Source organism: Tachyglossus aculeatus, chromosome 4, assembly GCF_015852505.1.
Source record: "Tachyglossus aculeatus isolate mTacAcu1 chromosome 4, mTacAcu1.pri, whole genome shotgun sequence".
In the NCBI taxonomy this organism is placed as follows: domain Eukaryota; kingdom Metazoa; phylum Chordata; class Mammalia; order Monotremata; family Tachyglossidae; genus Tachyglossus; species Tachyglossus aculeatus.
This window is the reverse complement of record NC_052069.1, coordinates 6,194,388-6,216,955: the sequence shown is the minus strand read 5'-3', so window position 1 is coordinate 6,216,955 and position 22,568 is coordinate 6,194,388. Positions and strand designations below refer to the sequence as shown.

Sequence of the window (22,568 nt, the reverse complement as noted above, 5' to 3'; positions counted from 1 at the left end):
TGTGAGCCTCATGTGGGGCACCTTGATTACCTTGTATCTCCCCCAGTTCTTAAAACAGTGCTTGGCACATAGTAAGCACTTAGCAATTATTATTATTATTATTATTATTACCATTATTATTATTATTATTATCATCATCATCATCATCATCATCATCATTATTATAAACAGACATACTGCCTGCCCACAATGAGCTTAGGGGAAGCAGCGTGGCTCAGTGGAAAGAGCACAGGCTTTGGAGTCAGAGGTCGTGGGTTCAAATCCCGTATCTCCCCCAGTGCTTACAACAGTGCTTTGCACATAGTAAGCACTTAACAAATATTATTATTATCATCATCATCATCATCATCATCATCATCATCATCATCAACAGACATACTGCCTGCCCACCATGAGCTTAGGGGAAGCAGCGTGGCTCAGTGGAAAGAGCCCGGGCTTTGGAGTCAGAGGTTGTGGGTTCAAATCCCAGCTCCGCCACTTGTCAGCTGTGTGACTTTGGGCAAGTCACTTCACTTCTCTGGGCCTCAGTTCCCTCATCTATAAAATGGGGATGAAGACTGTGAGCCCCATGTGGGACAACCTGATTACCTTGTATCTACCCCAGCGCTTAGAACAGTGCTTGGCACATAGTAAGGGCTTAACAAATACCAACATTATTATTATTATTATTATTATTATTATTAGAGGGGGAGTGGTGTGGGGCTGAGAAGGGGGATGATTAAAGGGAGCACGTCAGGGTGACGCAGAAAGGAGCGGGAGAAGTGGAAAGGAGGGAAGGCTACTTTGAGGAGATGGGCCTTCAGTAAGGCTTTGAAGGGTGGAGGGGAGTCTAACTGGAACCGAGGAGAAGACGGAAGATTGGAGTTTCTCCCCGACCCTGTGAGATGTCAACGGTGTTGAGGATGTCTACCAGGGCTGACCATCCCCGCCACGGAATAGCCTATGGCTCTTGGTGCCCGCCAAATTCACTTAGCCCTATCAGAGCCTTGATCATCATCATCATCATCAATCGTATTTATTGAGCACTTACTATGTGCAGAGCACTGTACTAAGCGCTTGGGAAGTACAAATTGGCAACATATAGAGACAGTCCCTACCCAACAGTGGGCTCACAGTCTAAAAGGGGGAGACAGAGAACAAAACCAAACATACTAACAAAATAAAATAAATAGAATAGATATGTACAAATAAAATAAATAAATAAATAAATAAATAGAGTAATAAATATGTACAAACATATACACATATATACAGGTGCCGTGGGGAAGGGAAGGAGGTAAGATGGGGGGGATGGAGAGGGGGACGAGGGGGAGAGGAAGGAAGGGGCTCAGTGTGGGAAGGCCTCCTGGAGGAGGTGAGCTCTCAGCAGGGCCTTGAAGGGAGGAAGAGAGCTAGCTTGGTGGCTGTGTGGAGGGAGGGCATTCCGGGCCAGGGGGAGGACGTGGGCCGGGGGTCGATGGTGGGACAGGCGAGAACGAGGCCTAACGGTGAGGAGATTAGCGGCGGCGGAGGAGTGGAGGGTGCGGGCTGGGCTGGAGAAGGAGAGAAGGGAGGGGAGGTAGGAGGGGGCGAGGGGATGGACAGCCTTGATCTTTCACGGCAGGCCATCCAGAACCCCACGTAATCCAAAACAACTCCAGTCTTAAGAAAGGCCCAGCCTGACAGGACAAGGCACCATGGCCTAGTGGATAGGGAAGCAGCGTGGCTCAGTGGAAAGAGCCCGGGCTTTGGAGTCGGAGGTCATGGGTTCAAATCCCGGCTCCGCCAATTGTCAGTAGTGTAACTTTGGGTAAGTCACCTTTAATAATAATAATAATGTTGGTATTTGTTAAGCGCTTACTATGTGCAAAGCACTGTTCTAAGCGCTGGGGTAGATTCAAGGTAATCAGGTTGTCCCACGTGGGGCTCACAGTTTTCACCCCCATTTCCCAGATGAGGGAACTGAGGCCCAGAGAAGTTAAGTGACTTGCCCAAAGTTACACAGCTGACGAGTGGCAGAGCCGGCATTTGAACCCACGACCTCTGACTCCAAAGCCCGGGCTCTTTCCACTGAGCCACGCTGCTCTCTGTGTCTCAGTTACCTCATCTGTAAAATGAGGATTAAGACTGTGAGCCCCTCGTGGGAGAACCTGATCACCTGGTAACTTCCCCAGCGCTTAGAACAGGGCTTTGCACATAGTAAAGAAGAAGCAGCGTGGCTCAGTGGAAAGAGCATGGGCTTTGGAGTCAGAGGTCATGGGTTCAAATCCCGGCTCCGCCACTTGTCAGCTGGGCGACTTTGGGCAAGTCTCTTAAGTTCTCTGGGCCTCAGTTCCCTCATCTGTAAAATGGGGATGAAGACTGTGAGTCCCACGTGGGACAACCTGATTACCTTGTATCTACTCCAGCGCTTAGAACAGTGCCTTGCACATAGTAAGCGCTTAACAAATACCAACATTATTATTATTATTAGTAGTAGTAAGTGCTTAAGAAATGCTATTATTATTATTATTATTATTATTATTATTATTATTATTATTATTATTATTATGGCCCGGGCCTTGGGAGTCAGAGGGTCGTGGGTTCTCACCCAACTTTGTCACCTGCCTGCTGGGAGACCTTGGGCAAGTCACTTTACTTCTCTTGGCCTGAGTTCTCTCATCTGGAAAATGGGGATTAAGACTGTGATGATTATCTTAGAGAAGCAGCGTGGCTCAGTGGAAAGAGCACGGGCTTTGGAGTCAGGGGTCATGGGTTCGAATTCCGACTCCGCCACAAGTCTGTTGTGTGACCTTGGGCAAGTCACTTAACTTCTCTGAGCCTCAGTTACCTCGTCTGTAAAATGGGGATTAAGACTGTGAGCCCCACGTGGGACAACTTGATCACCTTGTATCCCCCCAGCGCTTAGAACAGTGCTCTGCACATAGTAAGTGCTTAACAAATGCCATTATTATTATTATTATCTTGCATCCAATGCAGCATTTAGAACGGTGCTTGGAAAATAGCAGTCGCTTAGCAAAAACCACAATGATTACTTTTATTATCATCAAATAGTATCATTATGATTGATTTTGACGCCCTATCAAGAATTTTCCTCCACCAGGCTTTGGCCTGGCACATTTTTGGATAGGACCAATTCGCCTTACCAGGAGTTTGGTGTCTTTAATCACGCAGAGTAGCTTGGTCCACTGTCCAAATCGCTTCTTCCTCAACAGGAAGGCGCAGATCTTGGCATCTTTCACCAGGTCCATGGAAGCTTCTTCGGAAGGCCACTGGTGCCGCATTTTCTTCCCCTTTCCGTCTTCTTCTTCTTCGTCGTACGACTCGTAAGAGCTGCTCATGGCATCCGAGTCATAATCTTTGAAGAGAACGTAAAGCGACTCGGTTAGAATCAATCAGTTCATTGGGTTTATTGAGCGCTGAAGAGGAGCAGTGTGGCTCAGTGGAAAGAGCCCAGGCTTTGGAGTCAGGGGTCATGGGTTCAAATTCCGGCTCTGCCGCTTGTCAGCCGTGCGACTTTGGGCAAGTCACTTCACTTCTCTGGGCCTCAGTTCCCTCATTTGTAAAATGGGGATGAAGACTGTGAGCACCCCCGTGGGACAACCTGATCACCTTGTAACCTCCCCGGTGCTTAGAACAGTGCTTTGCATACAGTAAGCACTTAATAAATGCCATTATTATTATTATTATTATTATTATTATTATTATTATTACTGGGGGTGGAGCACTGTACTAAACGCTTGGGCGAGTATAACAACATAACGGACGCATTTACTGCCCACGACAGTAAGTGTTCTGCACACAGTAAGCGCTCAATAAATACGACAATGAATGAAGGAATGTACTAAGCATTTAGGAGAGCATTTAGAGAAGCAGCGTGGCTCAGTGGAAAGAGCCCGGGCTTGGAAGTCAGAAGTCATGGGTTCAAATCCCAGCTCTGCCGCTTGTCAGGTGGGTGACTTTGGGCAACTTCACTTGGGTCACTTCACTTCTCTGTGCCTCAGTTCCCTCATCTGGAAAATGGGGATTAAGACTGTGAGTCCCATGTGGAAACCTGATGACCCTGTATCTCCCCTAGCACTTAGAACAGTGCTTGGCACATAGTAAGCGCTTAACAAATACCAAAATAATAATAATAATAATAATAATAATAATTATTATTATTATTATTATTGTTGTTATTATTATTACAATACAAGAATAAACACGCACAAACCCTGCCCGCAACGAGCTCACAGTTTAGAGAGGGAGATGGACATTGATATAGACAGTCATGTACATAAGTACTGTGGGGTTGGGAGGCGATAATTAATTAATTGATTATGGTATTTGTTAAGCACTTACTATTTGCCTGGCACTGTTCTAAACGCTGGGGTAGGGAAAAGATAATTAGGGTGGACACAATCCCTGTCCCACAGAGAACTCACAGTCTTAATTCCCATTTTACAGATGAAGAACTAAGGTACAGAGAAGTGAAGTGACTTGCTCAAGGTCAGACAGCAGACAAGTGGCGGGGCTGGGATGAGAACCCATGACCTTCTGACTCCCACGCCTGGGCTCTATCCATCAGGCCAAGATGCTGCCTCACCATTCATTCAATCATTCATTGAGCGCTTACGGTGTGCAGAGCACTGTACTAAGCGCTTGGGAAGTACAATTCAGCAATAAAGACAATCCCTTGCCCACACCAGGTTTACAATCTATAAACTGGAGAAGCAGCATGGCTCAGTGGAAAAGAGTGCGGGCTTTGGAGTCAAAGGTCATGGGTTCAAATCCCGGCTCCGCCAATTGTCAGCTGTGTGACTTTGGGCAAGTCACTTAACTTCTCTGGGCCTCAGTTACCTCATCTGGAAAATGGGGATGAAGACTGTGAACCCCATGTGGGACAACATGATCATCTTGTAACCTCCCCAGCGCTTAGAACAGTGCTTTGCACATAGTAAGCGCTTAATAAATGCCATTATTATTATTATTATTATTATTATTATTATCATTATTATTACAATGAGAAGCAGCGTGGCAATGAGAAGCAGCATGACTCAGTGGAAAGAGCACGGACTTTGGAGTCAGAGGGCATGGGTTTCCAGCTCTGCTAATTGTCAGCTGTGTGACTTTGGGCAAGTCACTTAACTTCTCTGGGCCTCAGTTACCTCAACTGTAAAATGGGGATTAATGCTGTGAGGCCTTCCCAGACTAAGCCCCACTTTTCCTCATCCTCCACTCCCTTCTGCGACGCCCTGACTTGCTCCCTTTGGTCTTCGCTCCTCCCAGCCCCACACTACTTATGTCCATATTTCTCATTTTATTTATTTGTATTGATGTCTGTCTTCCCTCCCTCCCCAAGACTGTAAGCTTGTTGTGGACATGGAATGTCACTGTTTATTACTGTGTTGTAATTTCCCAAGCACTTAGTTCAGTGCTCTGCACACAGTGAGTGCTCAATAAATACAACTGGATGAATGAATGGACCTGAGACATCTCTATGCTCTGCACACAGTAAGCGCTCAATAAATACGATTGATTGATTGATTGAACCATTATAATGATACTGATCACTGTGGCCCTGGAAAAGTGCTTACTATATGCCAGGTACTGTGATAATAATAATGAAAAGGAGAAGGAAATGGGAAGAAGGAGGAGGAGGAGAGGAAGAGAAGAAGAAGAAGAAAAGAAGAAAGAAGAAGAGGGAGAAGGAGGAGGAAGGGGAGGGGGAGAGGGGGAGGAGGAGGAGGACGGGTATTTAAGTGCTTACTACATGCCACGCACTGTTCTAAGCCATTGCGCAGTACAGAGAAGCAGCGTGGCTCAGTGGAAAGAGCACAGGTTTTGGAGTCAGAGGTCATGGGTTCAAATCCCAGCTCAGCCCCTTGCCAGCTGTGTGACTTTGGGCAAGTCACTTCACTTCTCTGTGTCTCAGTTACCTCATCTGCAAAATGGGGATGAAGACTGGGAGCCCCCCATGGGACAACCTGATTACCTTCTATCTACCTCAGCGCTTAGAACAGTGCTTGGAACATAGTAAGCACTTAATAAATGTGATTACTATCGTTATCATTATTACTGTTATTATTATTATCATTATTACTTTAAGTGCTGGGTTAGATACAAGGTGATCAGGTTGTCCAATATGGGGCTCACAGTCTTAACCTCGATTTTACAGATGAGGTAACGAAGGCCCAGAGAAGTTAACCGGTTTGCCCAAGGTCACACAGCAGACAAGTGGCAGAGTTGTGATTAGAAACCATGTCCTCTGACTCCCAAGCCCAGTCTCTTGCCACTAGGCCACGCAGCTTCTAGGGTTGCTACAAGATAATCGGATCGGACACGGCCACTATAGGGACTCCTAGTCCAAGGGGGAGAGAGAACAGGCATTTATTTAACCACCATTTTACAGATGAGGAAACTGAGGCCCAGATAAGAGAGCTCACTGTGGGTGTGGAAAGTGTCTACCATGCCTGCTATTTAGTAATAATAATAATAATAATGGCATTTGTTAAGTGCTTGTTATGTGCCAAGCACTGTTCTAAGCACTGGGGGGGATACAAGGTAATCAGGTTGTCCCACATGGGGCTCACAGTCTTAATCTTCATTTTACAGATGAGGTAACTGAGGAACAGAGAATAATAATAATAATAATGGCATTTATTAAGCGCTTACTATGTGCAAAGCACTGTTCTAAGCGCTGGGGGGATACAAGGTGATGAGGTTGTCCCACGTGGGGCTCACAGTCTTCATCCCCATTTTACAGATGAGGGAACTGAGGCACAGAGAAGTGAAGTGACTTGCCCAAAGTTACACAGCTGACAAGTGGCGGAGACAGGATTAGAACCCATGACCTCTGACTCTCAAGCCCGGGCTCTTTCCACTGAGCTGTGCTGCAAGCGCTTTGCACGGTGCTCTGCATACAGCAAGTGCTCAGTAAATATGACTGATTGATTGATAAATCAAGTGACAAGAGCTTTGTACAGTGCTCTTGACACAGTAATCACACAACAAATACCACTGACTGACTTGTTCAGAGTCACAGAGTAGGCAGATGCCAGAGTCGGGATTAGAATTCAGGTCTCCTGACCTCTTTGCTTCCTGACATTATAATAATGATAACAACAACAACAACAACAACAACAACAACAATAATAAGAATGACATTTATTAAGCGCTTACTATGTGCAAAGCACTGTTCTAAGCGCTGGGGAGGTTACAAGGTGATCAGGTTGTCCCACAGAGGGCTCACAGTCTTAATCCCCATTTTTTTCCGATGAGGTAACCAAGGCCCAGAGAAGTTAAGTGACTTGCCCAAAGTCACACAGATGACAAGTGGCGGAGCTGGGATTTGAACCCATGACCTCTGACTCCAAAGCCCATGCTCTTTCCACTGAGCCACGCTGCTTCTCAGCTGTGTGACTCTGGGCAAGTCACTTAACTTCTCTGTGCCTCAGTTACCCCACCTGTAAAATGGGGATTAAAACTGTGAGCCCCCCGGGGGACAGCCTGATCACCTTGTAACCTCCCCAGCACTTAGAACGGTGCTTTGCACATAGTAAGCGCTTAACAAATACCAACATTATTATTATTATTATTATTATTATTATTATTATTATTATTATTATTATCTCAATATTTGTTCAGCGCTTACTATATGCCAAGCACTGTATTAAGTGCTGAGGTAGATACCAGATAATCAGGTCCCGAATGGAGCTCACAGTCTACGTAGGAGGGAGAACCCCAGTTGGCAGATGAAAGAACTGAGCCACAGAGAAATGAAGTGACTCACCCAAGGTCACACAGCAGACAAGTGGCTGAGCCGGGATTCGAACCCAGGTCCTCTGACCCCCGGGCCCGGGCTCCTTCCACTAGGCCATGCTGCTTCTCTAAAGCAAGTAGTTAGCAGTTCCCTATGCCTCTTCGCAGTTCTCCAACTTGCCCTGTGAGGAACCCTTGGACATTAGCTTGGAAAATTCCCCCCAATTCTTCACTGATTAGAACAACCTGGTCAATACAGCCACAAAAGAAATGAATAATAAATCCTAGAGCCCCCAGTGAAGTAAACATCAGAGGTCACACCGGCTCTTGAAGATTTTATGTTTATTGAACTCCTCTGACTGCACTTACAACACATCCAAGTACCAAAACCCCCAGGAGTGAATTTGACAAGATTAAAACTCTATAATTAATCAAAGTGATTCCTCTTCAACCTCTGCCAATGAAAGCAGACTGAGAAACTCCTACACAAGTTTTTTTTTTTAAAAAAGACCCAAAACAACAACCAGACATCAGGGCTGAGATTCTTCCCTGGGTCTTATTTTGACTAAACACAGTTTCATTTTTGAGAGAGGAAATGCCAATGTATTAAACAATTGCTAAATAGGGAAAACTGGGGGAGGACTCTGGCTATGGTGATTAGCTTGTCCATTTATCTACAGCAGTAAAGCAGTATCTGATCTCAACCTGATCTCAAACCACGCTGGATTCCTGCAGCCTGACTCATTGGGTCAGATCATCTGCTGGACTAGCTAACTACTTCGATATCTTGACTTCTATTTCTCAAAAAATCTTCAGAGATTATTTAATTTAGAGAAAAGTGACATTTTGTACGCTGGGAAAGCAGTAGCCGCCGAAGTAACATTGCAGTCTTACTGTGATTTCCTTTACAGGATCGTTGGCAACGTGTGTGGCTCGGTGGAAAGAGCCCGGGCTTTGGAGTCAGAGGTCATGGGTTCAAATCCCGGCTCCGCCACTTGTCAGCTGTGTGACTTTGGGCAAGTCGCTTCACTTCTCTGGGCCTCACTTACCTCATCTGAAAAATGGGGATTAAGACTGTGAACCTCACGTGGGACAACCCGATCACCTTGTATCCTCCCCTGTGCTTAGAACAGTGCTTTGCACATAGTAAGCGCTTAATAAATGCCATCATATATATATATATATAAATATATATACACACACACACACACACATATATGTGTGTGTGTGATATCTATATATCTATATATATCACTTTTATAAGTATATATAATATATGCATATATAAGCACTTATATACACTTATATAAGTATATATATATATATTATATAGATACGTATACATATAAGTATATACGAGTGCTTATATATATATATACTTATATAAGTGTATATGAGTGATATATATAAGCACTCATATACTCAAATATACTTATATATCTATATATCTGTATATCTATATCTATATCTATCTATATCTATCTATCTATCTATCTATATATATATATAAAGTGCTTATATATGTATATATGTTATATGTACTTATATAAGTGATCTTATATATGTATATGTATATATATGTATATGTATATATGTGTATATATATATAAGTGCTTATATATGTATATATCATACATACTTATATAAGTGATTTTATATATATATATGCTTATATATATAAGTATATCACATGTGATAAGTGTATACACACACACACACACACACACACACACACACACACACACACACACACACACACACATATATATATATATATATATATATATATATATATATATATATATATATATATATATATATATATATATACTCTCCCGAGCACTTAGTACAGTGCTCTGCACACAGAGACGCTCAATTGGCTTCAAAGCTGTCCATCCCCTTGCCCCCTCCTCCCTCCCAACCCTTCTCCATCCCAGTTGACACCCTCCGCTCCTCTGCCACCGCTAATCTTCTCACTGGGCCTCCTTCTCTCCTATCCTGCCATCGACCCCTGCCTCTGGCCTGCAGTGCCCTCCCTCCTCACCCTTCATTCATTCATTCCTTCAATCGTATTTATTGAGCGCTTACTGTGTGCAGAGCACTGTACTACGTGCTTGGGAAGTACGAGTTGGCAACATATAGAGACGGTCCCTACCCAACAGCGGGCTCACAGTCTAGAAGGGGGAGACAGACAACAAAACAAAACACGCTAACAAAATACAATAAATAGAATAAAGATGTACAAATAAAATAAATAAATGGAGTAATAAATACGTACAAACATATATACAGGTGCTGTGGGGAAGGGAAGGGGGTAAGGTGGGAGGGATGGGGAGGGGAAGAAGAAGGAGGGGGCTCAGTCTGGGAAGGCCTCCACACCTGCCAAACTAGCTCTCTTCCCCCCTTCAAAGCCTTACTGAGAGTTCACCTCCTCCAGGAGGCCTTCCCAGACTAAACCCCCCCCCTTTTCCTCTGCTCCTCCTCCCATCCCCTTCACCCCGACTCCCTCCCCCTTCCCACCCCACAGGACTGGAGCATATTTGTACATATTTATTATTTTATTTATTTTATTAATGATGTGCATATAACTATAATTCTATTTATCTATTTTGATGCTATTGATGTCTACCTACTTGTTTTCTTTTCTGTCCCCCTGTCTACTCTGTGAGCCCGTTGTTGGGTAGGGACTGTCTCTATCTGTTGCTGAACTGTACTTCCCAAGCTCTTGGTACAGCGCTCTGCACACAGTAAGCTCTCAATAAATACGATTGAATGAGCAATAAATACAACGGATTGACCGAAAGATTGACTGAACTGCTTCTTAGAAAAATGATCCGGAAAACAGGGTGAAGTGTTGAATGCAATGAGGAGAGACAGGCGTCAGGGAGGTCAGTGAGGAAGATGATGTAGTAATCAAGGCAGGAAATGGTAATAATGATAATAATAATAATAACAACAACAACAACAACAACAACAACAACAACAACAACAATAATAATAATAATAATAATAATAATAATAATAATAATAATAAAGTGATTACTATATGTCAGGCCTTTACTAAACACCGGGGTGGATACTACAAATCAGGTTGGACACAGTCCCAGTCCCAGGGGAGGCTCACTGTCCCGTTCTCCATTTTACAGATGAGGTCACTGAGGCCCAGAGAAGTGAAGTGACATGTCCAAGGTCACCCAGCAGACAAGTGGCGGAACTGGGATTAGTACCCATGACCTTTTGACTCTCAGGCCCGGGCTCTAGGCACTACACCATACTACACTACGCCATACTACTTCTCATGATGATGATGATGATGATGATAGCATTTATTAAGCGCTTACTATGTGCAATGCACTGTTCTAAGCGCTGGGATAGATACAAGGTAATCAAGTTGTCCCACATGGGGCTCACAGACTTAATCCCCATTTTCCAGATGAGGGAACTGAGGCCCAGAGAAGTGAAGTGACTTCCCCAAAGTCACACAGCTGACAAGTGGCGGAGCCGGGATTTGAACCCATGACCTCTGACTCCAAAGCCCGAGCTCTTTCCACTGAGCCACGCTGCTTCTCTTCTCATGATGATGTGTGCTTGGATCGGCATAATAGTATTTGGAGGGCGGAGAAAAGGCAGATCCTTGAGATGCCGTGGAGGTAGAACCGACGGGATCTGGGGACAGATTTAATCTGTGGGTTGAATGAGACAGCTGAGTCGAGGAGAATGCCAAGGTTATGGACTTGGGAGACAGGGAGGATTCATTCATTCACTCAGTCGTATTTACTGAGCACTTACTGTGTGCAAAGCCCTGTGGTAAGTGCTTGGGAGAGCACAATAAAAAACAGGCACGTTTCCGGCCCACAGTGAGATCACAATCTAGAGGGGGTACAGGCATTAGTATGCACAAAAAAATGAATAAATACATTACAGATACATATAGTGGTGCTGTCTACAGTGATGAGAAAGTCATGGGGAGGACAGGGTTTGCGCGGCAACATAAGGAGTTCTCTTTTGGACATGTTATATTTGAGGTGACGGGAGGACATCCAGATAGCGATGTCTTGAAGGCAGGAGGAAATGCGGGACTGCGCAGAGGGGGAGAGATCAGGGCTGGAGATGGAGATTTGGGAATCGTCTGCATAGAGGTGGTCGTTGAAGCCATGGGAGCGAATGAGTTCTCCAAGGGAGTGGGTGTAGATGAAAAATAGGAGGGGACCCAGAACTGAACCTTGAGGAACCCCTAATAATAATAATAATAATAATAATAATAATAATAATAATAATAATAATAATAATGATAATAATAATAATAATAATATTTGTTAAGCGCTTACTATGTGCAAAGCACTGTTCTAAGTGCTGGGGAGGATACAAGGTAATCAGGTTGTCCCACAGGGGGCTTACAGTCTTAATCCCCATTTTACAGATGAGGTAACTGAGGCGCAGAGAAGTTAAGTGACTTGCCCAAAGTCACACAGCTGACAAGTGGCAGAGCCGGGATTCGAACCCATGACCTCTGACTGCAAAGACCGGGCTCTTTCCAATAATAATGATGGTATTTGCTAAGCGCTTACTATGTGCAAAGCACTGTTCTAAGCGCTGAGGAGGTTACAAGGTGATCAGGTTGTCCCACCGGGGGGGGGGGGGGGGGGGGGGGGGGGAGTGTCACAGTTTCAATCCTCATTTTACAGATGAGGTAACTGAGGCACAGAGAGGGATTTGAACCCATGACCTCTGACTCCAATGCCCATGCTTTTTCCACTGAGCCACGCTGGAGGCAGAGGAGGAGCCCACCAAGGAGACTAAGACTGATCGGCCAGAGAGATAGGAGGAGAACCGGGAGAGGACAGAGTCAATGAAGCCGAGGTTGGATAGTGTTTCCAGGGGAATGAGGTGGTCTGTAGTGTCAAAGATGGCTGAGAGGTTGAGGAGGATGGAGGATGGAGTAGAGGCCTTTGGTTTTGGCCAGAAGAAGATCATTAGTGATCTGAGAGGGGGCCTTTTCTGTGGACGGGGAGGTGAAATAGAACCCTATATCTTTCTATAGCTGCTCAGCCCAAAGTTGCTCTTCTTGATCTTTGTATAATAATAATAATAATAATAATAATAATAATAATAATGATGTCATTTATTAAGCGCTTACTATGTGCAAGGCACTGTTCTAAGTGCTGGGGGTATACAAGGTGATCAGGTTGTCCCCCATGGGGCTCACAGTCTTCATCCCCATTTTACAGATGAGGTAACTGAGGCCCAGAGAAGTTAAGTGACTTGCCCAGAGTCATACAGCTGATAGGTGGCAGATACAGGATACAAACCCGTGACCTCTGACTCCAAAGTCTGTGCTCTTTCCACTGAGCCACGCTGCTTCTCTGATCACAGTAAGCGCTTAATAAATACGATTGAATGAATGAATGAATGAATGAATGAATAATAAAGCAGCGAGAATAACAATTGTTGTATTTATTACATGTTTACTACACACCTACTCTATTGCTAACTTTTCTATACCTCGGAAAAGTAACATTTTTCTACAAAAATGTTCAGGCCACTCCTCGAGAACCTCCAGGGGTTGCCCATCCCCTCCACATCCAACAAAAACTCCTCACCATCGGCTTTAAAGCCCTCCATCCCCTCGCCCCCTCTGACCTCACCTCGCTGCTCTCAATCAATCAATCGTATTTATTGAGCGCTCACTGTGTGCAGAGCAGTGTACTAAGCGCTTGGGAAGTACAAGTTGGCAACATATAGAGGCGGTCCCTACCCAACAGTGGGCTCACAGTCTAGAAGCGCTCTCCTCTTCCAACCCAGCCGGCACACTCGACTCCTCTAATGCCAATCTTTTCATTGGGCCTCGTTCTCACCATCTCGCTGACGACGACCCATGGCCCACGTCCTGCCTCTAGCCTGGAAAGCCCTCCCTCCTCACATCCCACCGACAATGACTCTCCCCATCTTCAAAGCCTTACTTGAAGGCCAAACTCCTCCAGGAAGCCTTCCCTAAGCCCTCCTTTCCTCTTCTCCCACTCCCTTCTGCATCGCCCGACTCGCTCCCTTTATTCATCTCCCCCTCCCAGCCTCACACCACTTTGGCCTAGATCTGTCATTTATGTATTTCTTTAATGTCTGTCTCCCCCTCTAGACTTTAAGCTTCTTGTGGGCAGGAAATGTGGCTGTTATACTGTTATAATGTTCTCTCCCAGAAGTTAGTACAGTGCTCTCTGCACACGCTAAGTGCTCAATAAGTACGACTGACTGACTGAAATAACATGAGGATGAAATACCTGTTTTCTCTTTCTCTTAGCCTGCAATCCCTGCGAGGGACAGTGATTGGGTCCAACCTGATTCATTCATTTATTCATTCAATCGTATTTATTGAGCACTGTACTAAGCGCTTGGGAAGTGCAAGTTGGCAACATATAGAGACGGTCCCTACCCAACAGCGGGCTAAGTGCTTACTATGTGCCAGGCACTGTACTAAGCGCTGGGATGGATACCAGTAAATTGGGTTAGACATAGCCCATGTCCCACATGGGCTCACAGTCTCAATTCACATTTTACATATGATGTAACTGAGGCACTGAGAAGTGAAATGACTTACAGTGATAATAATAATGATACTATTGGTTAAGCGCTAAGTGCCAAGCACTGAACTAAGCACTGGAGCACTGTACTAAGCACTGGCCCAAGTTCAACCTGATCAGCTTGTTACCCAGCGATTATCACAGTGCTTATTTCTAGCAATATCCATCTCCCCCCCTAGACTATAAGCTCATTGTGGGAGGGAGAACATGTCTACCAACTCTGTTATACTGTACCTCCCAAGCGCTTAGTACAGTGCTTTGCATACAGTAAGTGCTCAATAAAAGTGATTTAAGCTTTGAATACATACCATTATTGCAAGTTAATAATAATAATGATGGTATTTGTTAAGTGCTTACTATGTGCCAAGCAATGTAATAGTATGGTGCTCTGCACATAGTAAGCGCTCAATAAATACGATCGAATGAATGTAATCTTTTCTTGGGTCCTGACAACTGTAAGCTCATTATGGGCATTGATCAGATCCTCCAACTCTGTTGTATCAATCGGTCAATGAATCAATTGTATTCATTGAGTGAGCACTGTACTAAGCCCTTGGGAGAGTATGGTATACCAGAATTGGTACACACGCTCCCCACTCACAATGAGCTTTCAGGCTAGAGGGGGAGATGGACGTTAAGATAAATTAATAAATAACAGATATGTACACAAGTACATATCACTAGGAATCAGAAATGACTCGATGGCACATAATTATAATAATAGGTCCACAAGTGCCGTGGGGCTAAGGAAAGGGTGAATAAAGGGAGCAACTTCTAGACTGTGAGCTCGCTTCTAGACTGTGAGCCCGCTGTTGGGTAGGGACCGTCTCTATATGTTGCCAACTTGGACTTCCCAAGCGCTTAGTACAGTGCTCTGCACACAGTAAGCGCTCAATAAATATGATTGAATGAATGAATGAACTCCAAGTGCACGGCTTTGAACGGGGGGGAAGGGTAACTGTCAGTCGGATACGGAGGGAGGGCACTCCAGGCCAGAGGCAGGACATGGGCAAGGGGGTGGCAGTGAGATAGACGAGCTGGAGGCCCAGTGAGTAAGTTGGCATTAGAGGAGTCAAGTGTGCGGGCTGGATTTTAATAAGAGAGATAAGGAAGATAGAGGCAAGGTGATTGGGTATTGCATTGTACTTTCCCAAGCACTTAGCAAGGTGCTCTGTAACCAGAAAGCGCCCAATTCATTCATTCATTCATTCATTCAATTGTATTTATTGAGCGCTTACTGTGTGCAGAGCACTGTACTAAGCACTTGGGAAGTACAAGTTGGCAACATATAGAGACGGTACCTACCCAACAACGGGCTCACAGTGTAGAAGGGAGAGACAGACAACAAAACAAAACATGTAGACAGGTGTCAAAATTGTTAAAACAAATAAATACCACTAATTGCTTGTCGTTTCAGGAGGGAACTGGTTGCATACCAAACAGGTTTGCAGAATGTTGGGAGGACTTGGAGATTAAGTCCTCCTCCTTCCTAATAATAATAATAATAATAATAATAATAATAATAATAATAATAATAATAATGGTATTTGTTAAGTGCTTACTATGTGCAAAGCACTGCTCTAAGTGCTGGGGGGATACAAGGTGACCAGGTTGTCCCACGTGGGGCTCACAGTCTTAATTCCCATTTTACAGATGAGGGAACCGAGGCCCGAAGAAGTGAAGTGAATTACCCAAAGTCACACAGCCGATAAGTGGCAGAGTCGGGATTAGAACCCATGACCTCTGACTGCCAAGCCCGGGCTCTTTCCACTGAGCCACGCTGCTTCTCTACTTAGATTCCTACTTAGAGCATGAGCCCCACGTGGGACAGGGACTGTGTTTAACCTGATCGTCTTACATCAATCCATCGATGGTATTTACTGAGCGCTTACTGTGTGCAGAGCACTGTAATACACTCTTGGAAGAGTCCAAATAAATACAATTGAATGAATGAATGAATGAATGAATGAAAATTACAACAGAGTTGGTAGACACATTCCCTGCCCACACAGAGTTCTCTACACTCTAAAGGATAACATTTCCAAGACTATTTTCTTAATACAATCACTTTTTCATCGCTTAAAAATAAAAAATAAAAACCCTCTATTCTTCTTTGTTCACTAAGTCAAGGGTTCTGCCCCGATTGATGTGAAGTGCTCACAATGTGGAGCTGTAATAACAATTCCATCTCTTTGATTTACTAGTCAAGGAATGAACACTTTTCTCCACAAGCTTTTCTTTCTATGCTCCCGGGAATCGATATAAAGCACAACCCCCAGGGTTGGATAGGGTTTGTGGTTGTCATACCAAATAAGGCTTTGGGAAATGGTACCAATGATCTCATCGGGGAATTGAAAAAAAATCATTCGCCGTCACTGCAAAAATAGACGTGAAAATTGGCTCCGTCAAATATTTATAGTCCCAGAAATTACTGCAAGAGTCACTGGGATAGTAATTGTGGTAGTTACTAGGTGTCAAACAGTGTACTAAGAGCGTGGTTAGACACAAGATATTCAGGTTTGACAGAGGCCGTTTCCCATGAGGACAAATCAAATCTGATAATGACTCTCCCCACTTTCAAAGCCTTATTGAACGCCCATCTCCTCCAAGGGGCCTTCCCAAACTAAGCCCCTCCTTTCCTCTTCTTCACTCCCTTCTGCCTCGCCCTGACTCTCTCCCTTTGCTCTTCCCCTCTCGCATCCCCACACCACTTACGTCCATATCGGTCATTTATTTATTTCTATTGATACCTGTTTTCCCCCATCTATACTGTAAGCTTATTTAGGGCAGGGAATGTTTCTGTTTATCGTTGTGCTCTCCCAAGTGTTCAATAAATACAACTGAATAAATGAATGACTGTCAGATCGGACACTATCTCCGTCCCACACGAGGCTCACGATGGACCTCATCCCCATTTTAGAGATTAGGCGGCAGAGGCCCAGAGAGGTCAAGTGGCTTGCCCAAATCCCACAGCAGGAGAGAAGATGGATGGAATTCATTCATTCATTCACTCAATCGCATTTATTGAGCGCTTACTGTGGGCAAAGCACTGTACTAAGCACTTGGGAAGTACAAGTCGAGAACATATAGAGACAGTCCCTACCCAACAATGGGTCTAGAAGGAGGAGACAGACAACAAAACCAAACATGTAAAAGGAATTCAAAGGAAGGTGTCTTGATTCCCAAGCCTGTTGGTTACCTTCCAAGTCTTCATCTTCTAATAACAACAATAATAATATTAATAATAGTAACTGTGGCATTTGCTAAGTGCTTACTATGTTCCAGGCACTGTACTAATCGCTGGGGGGGATACAGGCAAATCTGTTGGGTACCATCCCTGTCCCACACGGGGTTCACAGTCTTAAACCCCATTTTCCACATGAGGTAACTGAGGCCTGGAGAAGTGAAGTGACTTGCCCTATGTCACAAGGCAGACTAGAGGCAAAGCCGGGATTAGAATCCATGTCCTTTTCATTCCCAGGCCTCTGCTCTATCAAATACATGCTGTCTCTATAAATGTCTCCCAGTAATTAGACATTATAAATTGGCTAATGTTGGTCTCCCTTTCTAGACTGTAAGCTCACTTTGGGCAGGGAACAGAAACAAATGAATAAATAATAATAATAATAATAATAATAATAATAATAATAATAATAATAGCATTTATTGAGAGCTTACTATGTGCAAAGCACTGTTCTAAGCACTGGGGAGGTTACAAGGTGATCAGGTTGTCCCACTTGGGGCTCACAGTCTTAATCCCCATTTTCCAGATGAGGGAACTGAGGCCCAGAGAATAATAATAATAATAATAATAATAATAATAATAATAATAATAATAATAATAATAATAGCATTTATTAAGCGCTTACTATGTGCAAAGCACTGTTCTAAGCACTGGGGAGGTTACAAGGTGATCAGGTTGTCCCACGGGGGGCTCACAGTCTTAATCCCCATTTTACAGATGAGATAACTGAGGCCCAGAGAAGTGAAGTGACTTGCCCAAAGTCACCCAGCTGACAGTTGGCAGAGCCGGGATTTGAACCCATGACCTCTGCCTCCAAAACCCGTGCTCTTTCCACTGAGCCACGCTGCTTCTCCCATAGTAAATAGGTCTTTACTCCAACAGAAATTCTTCACCATTGGCTTTAAAGCCCTCAATCAGCTCCCTCGCTCTTAAGCAGCACGGCGTAGCTGAAAGAACCCAGCCTGGGAGTCAGAGGTCATGGGTTCTAATCCCGGCTCCACCACTTGTCTGCTGCATGACCTTTGGCAAGTCCCTTCACTTCTGTGGGCCTCAGTTCCCTCATCTGTCAAATGGGGATGGAGACTGTGAGCCCCACAAGGGACTGGGACCGTGTCCAACCCCATTTGCTTGGATGCATCCCAGCACTTAGTACAGTGCCTGGCATACAGTAAGCGCTTAACAAATACCATGATTATGATGATTATTACACTTCACTGATCTCCTCCTCTGCCCGGCTGGAACGCTCGCTCCACTAGTGCCAGCTTCCTCACTGGGCCCCGGTCACCGCAGACCACTTTCCCTCGTCCACCCTTTAGCCTGGAATTCCCCCATGGCCCACCTCTAGAATATTATTAGAATCTAGAATTATTAGAATCTAGAATAAACCTAGGACCCTCAGCCTTGGCCCAGCCCAGGTCAGAGATGATTTTCAGAGGCTCCTGTGCTCTTTATTTCTATTTATTCTGACGACTTGACACCTGTCCACATGTTTTGTTTTGTTGTCTGTCTCCCCCTTCTAGACTGTGAGCCCGTTTTTGGGTAGGGACCGTCTCTATATGTTGCCGACTTGTACTTCCCAAGGACTTAGTACAGTGCTCTGCACACAGTAAGCGCTCAATGCAATTGAATGAATGAATGAATCCCCCTCCTCCCCCTCTCCCCCTCGTCCCCTTCTCCATCCCCACCACCTTACCTCCTTCCCTTCCCCACAGCACCTGTATATACGTATAAATGTTTCTTCGTATTTATTACTCTATTTATTTTACTTGTACATATCTATTCTATTTATTTTATTTTGTTAATATGTTTTGTTTTGTTCTGTCTCCCCCTCCTAGACTGTGAGCCCACTGTTGGGTAGGGACCGTCTCTATATGTTGCCAACTTGTACTTCCCAAGCGCTTAGTACAGTGCTCTACACACAGTAAGCACTCAATAAATACGATCGATTGATTGACTGATCTTAACACTTAATACAACCTCACACATGGTAAGCACTTAACCATCACCATAATTATTATTGTTATTATATTCATTCATTCATTCATCCATTCATTCAATTGTATTTATTGAGCGCTTACTCTGTGCAGAGCACTATACTAAGCACTTGGGAAGTACAAGTCGGCAACATGTAGAGATGGTCCCTACCCACCAGCGGGCTCACAGTCTAGAAGGGGGAGAGAGACAACAAAACAAAACATATCAACAAAATAAAATATGTCTGACCACTGCTCCCCTGACTTTCAAAGCATTACAAGGGTCACATTCATTCATTCAATCGTATTTATTGAGCGCTTACTGTGTGCACGGCACTGTACTAAGCACTTGGGAAGAACAAGGACTCTGGGCAAGTCACTTCACTTCTCTGGGCCTCAGTTACCTCATCTGGAAAATGGGGATTAAGACTGTGAGCCCCCGTGGGACAACCTGATCACCTTGTAACCTCCCTAGTGCTTAGAACAGTGCTTTGCACATAGTAAGTGCTTAATAAATGTCTTTAAAAAAAAAAAGCCCTCTTTTCCCAGGCTCCATCTCTCTTCTGCATCATCTACACCCTTCCAACTGTGACTTTGGGACTTTTGATATATGCTCCACCCCCTGACACACATGTTCATACTTTAAATGATATATTATAAATGACTTATTTATTCATATTAATGTCTGTTTCCCCCTCCAGACGGTCAGCTTGTTTTGGGCAGGGAACATGCCTGCTAATTCTCTTGTACTGTACTCTCCCAAGCGCTTAGTACTTTTCTCTGCACATAGCACCCAATAAATATCAGGGATTTTTTTTTATAGCATCTATTAAGCGCTTACTATGTGCAAAGCACTGTTGTAAGTGCTGGGGAGGTTACAAGGTGATGCAGTTGTCCCACGGAGGGCTCACAGTCTTAATCCCCATTTTACAGATGAGGGAACTGAGGTCCAGGGAAGTTAAGTGACTTGCCTAAAATCACACAGCTGACAAGTGACGGAGCCAGGATTTGAACCCATGACCTCTGACTCCCAAGCCCGTGCTCTTTCCACTGAGCCACCCTGCTTCTCTGATTGGAGTGTGTCTCCCATGTTGTACTCTCCCAAGTGCTCAGTAGAGCGATCTGAACACAATAAGCGCTCAATAAGCATGGCTTGGTGGAAAGAGCCCAGGCTTGAGAGGCAGAAGCTGTGGGTTCTAATCCCGATTCTGCAACCTTTGTGCTGGGTGACCTGGGGTAAGCCGTGAAACTTCTCTGGGCCTCAGCCACCTGATCTGTAAAATGGGGATTAAGAATGGGAGCCCCAAGTGGGACAAGCTGATGACCTTGTACCTCCCCCAGTGCTGAGAACAGTGCTTGGCACATAGTACGCGCTTAACAAATACCATAAATATTATTATTATTGAGTACCACTGCTTGACTGATGCCCTGGATGACAGAAATGTTTCACCGCATGTGGAGAATTAAGAAATGAAAACACCCTGGAATTATTCTCTAAATTGCCAATCATCAATCTATTACAATTATTACTCTATTTATTTATTTATTTTACTTGTACATATCTATTCTATTTATTTTATTTTGTTAGTATGTTTGGTTTTGTTCTCTGTCTCCCCCTTTTAGACTGTGAGCCCACTGTTGGGTAGGGACTGTCTCTAGATGTTGCCAACTTGTACTTCCCAAGCGCTTAGTACAGTGCTCTGCACACAGTAAGCGCTCAATAAATACGATTGATTGATTGATTGATCAATCAGTGGTGTTTACTGAGCGTTTGCTGTGTGCAGAGAACTGTAGGAAGCGCTTACGCGAGAACAACGGAATCAGCAGCGCGTTCCCTACCCATCACGAGCTCACAGTCTAAAAGTCCATTCTATTTCTTCATCAGCTTTCAAAGTGGTTTACTGAAAGACGTGACACTAGGCAGGAACAGATTATTTTCAGTCTCCCAGTTACGAAGTAATGGACTAATGAAGGTAATTAAGCACAAAAAGACAAGATTGTTTCAACTGAATTAAATACAGCTCCTGATTCTTAGATCTGGAGTCCAGCGCCGATGCCTGAAGAAAAACCCTCCTCCGGCTCAAGACTGGTCTTTGTTTAGGAAATAGATGTCGCTGTTATAATAATGATACTAATAAAGGTGTTTGTTAAGCGCTTAATGTCGCTGTTATAATAATAATACTAATAATGGTATTTGTTAAGTGCTTACTATGTGCATAGCACTGTTCTAAGCACTGGGGCAATCAGGTAATAATAATAATAATAATGATGATGGCATTTATTAAGTGCTTACTATGTGCACAGTACTGTTCTAAGCGCTGGGGTAATCAGATAATAATGATAATGATAATAATAATAATAAAAATAATAATAATAATAATAATAACAATAGCAGTAATAATTATGAGTGATAATAATAGTAATAAAAATAGTAGTAGTAACAATAATAATAATAATAATAATAATAATAATAACAACAACAACAACAACATTTATTGAGTGCTTACTATGTGCAAAGAACTGTTCTAAGTGCTGGGGAGGATACAAGGGGATCAAGTTGTCCCACGGGGGGCTCACAGTCTTCATCCCCATTTTACAGATGAAGGAACTGAGGCCCAGAGAAGTTAAGTGACTTGCCCAAAGTCACACAGCTGACAATTGGCAGAGCAGGGATTTGAACCCATGACCCCTGACTCCAAAGCCCATGCTCCTTCCACTGAGCCACGCTGCTTCTCGCCCTATTTATTCCTTCCTCCATTCAATGGTGCATTTGGTGTGTTGCCCATGTACAAAACACTGTAAGGACCACTGGGACAGAATGAAATGGAGGAATAGATAGAAAGCTCATTACAGAAGGGGAATGTTTCTCCAGCGCTTAGAATAGTGCTTGGCACAGAGAAAGCACTTGACAAATATTATTATTATTATTATTATTATTATTATTATTATTATTATTATTATTATTATTATTATTACCATCTCTCTTATATTACACTTTCCAAGTCCTTAGTACAGTGCTCTGCACACAAGAAGCTCTCAGTAAATAAATCCAAT

General features: G+C 43.9%; 1 protein-coding gene across 2 annotated transcripts in view; it reads right to left on the bottom strand.

Annotated features, from left to right (window-relative positions):
- AFAP1 (actin filament associated protein 1) overlaps positions 1–22,568 on the bottom strand; it is a 222,025-nt gene that overhangs the window by 73,914 nt on the left and 125,543 nt on the right. For both annotated transcript variants that reach the window (XM_038745078.1, XM_038745079.1), the window contains exon 5: positions 3,126–3,337. In XM_038745078.1, the coding sequence (XP_038601006.1) occupies positions 3,126–3,337 (212 nt within the window). The remainder of the gene's footprint in view (positions 1–3,125; positions 3,338–22,568) is intronic.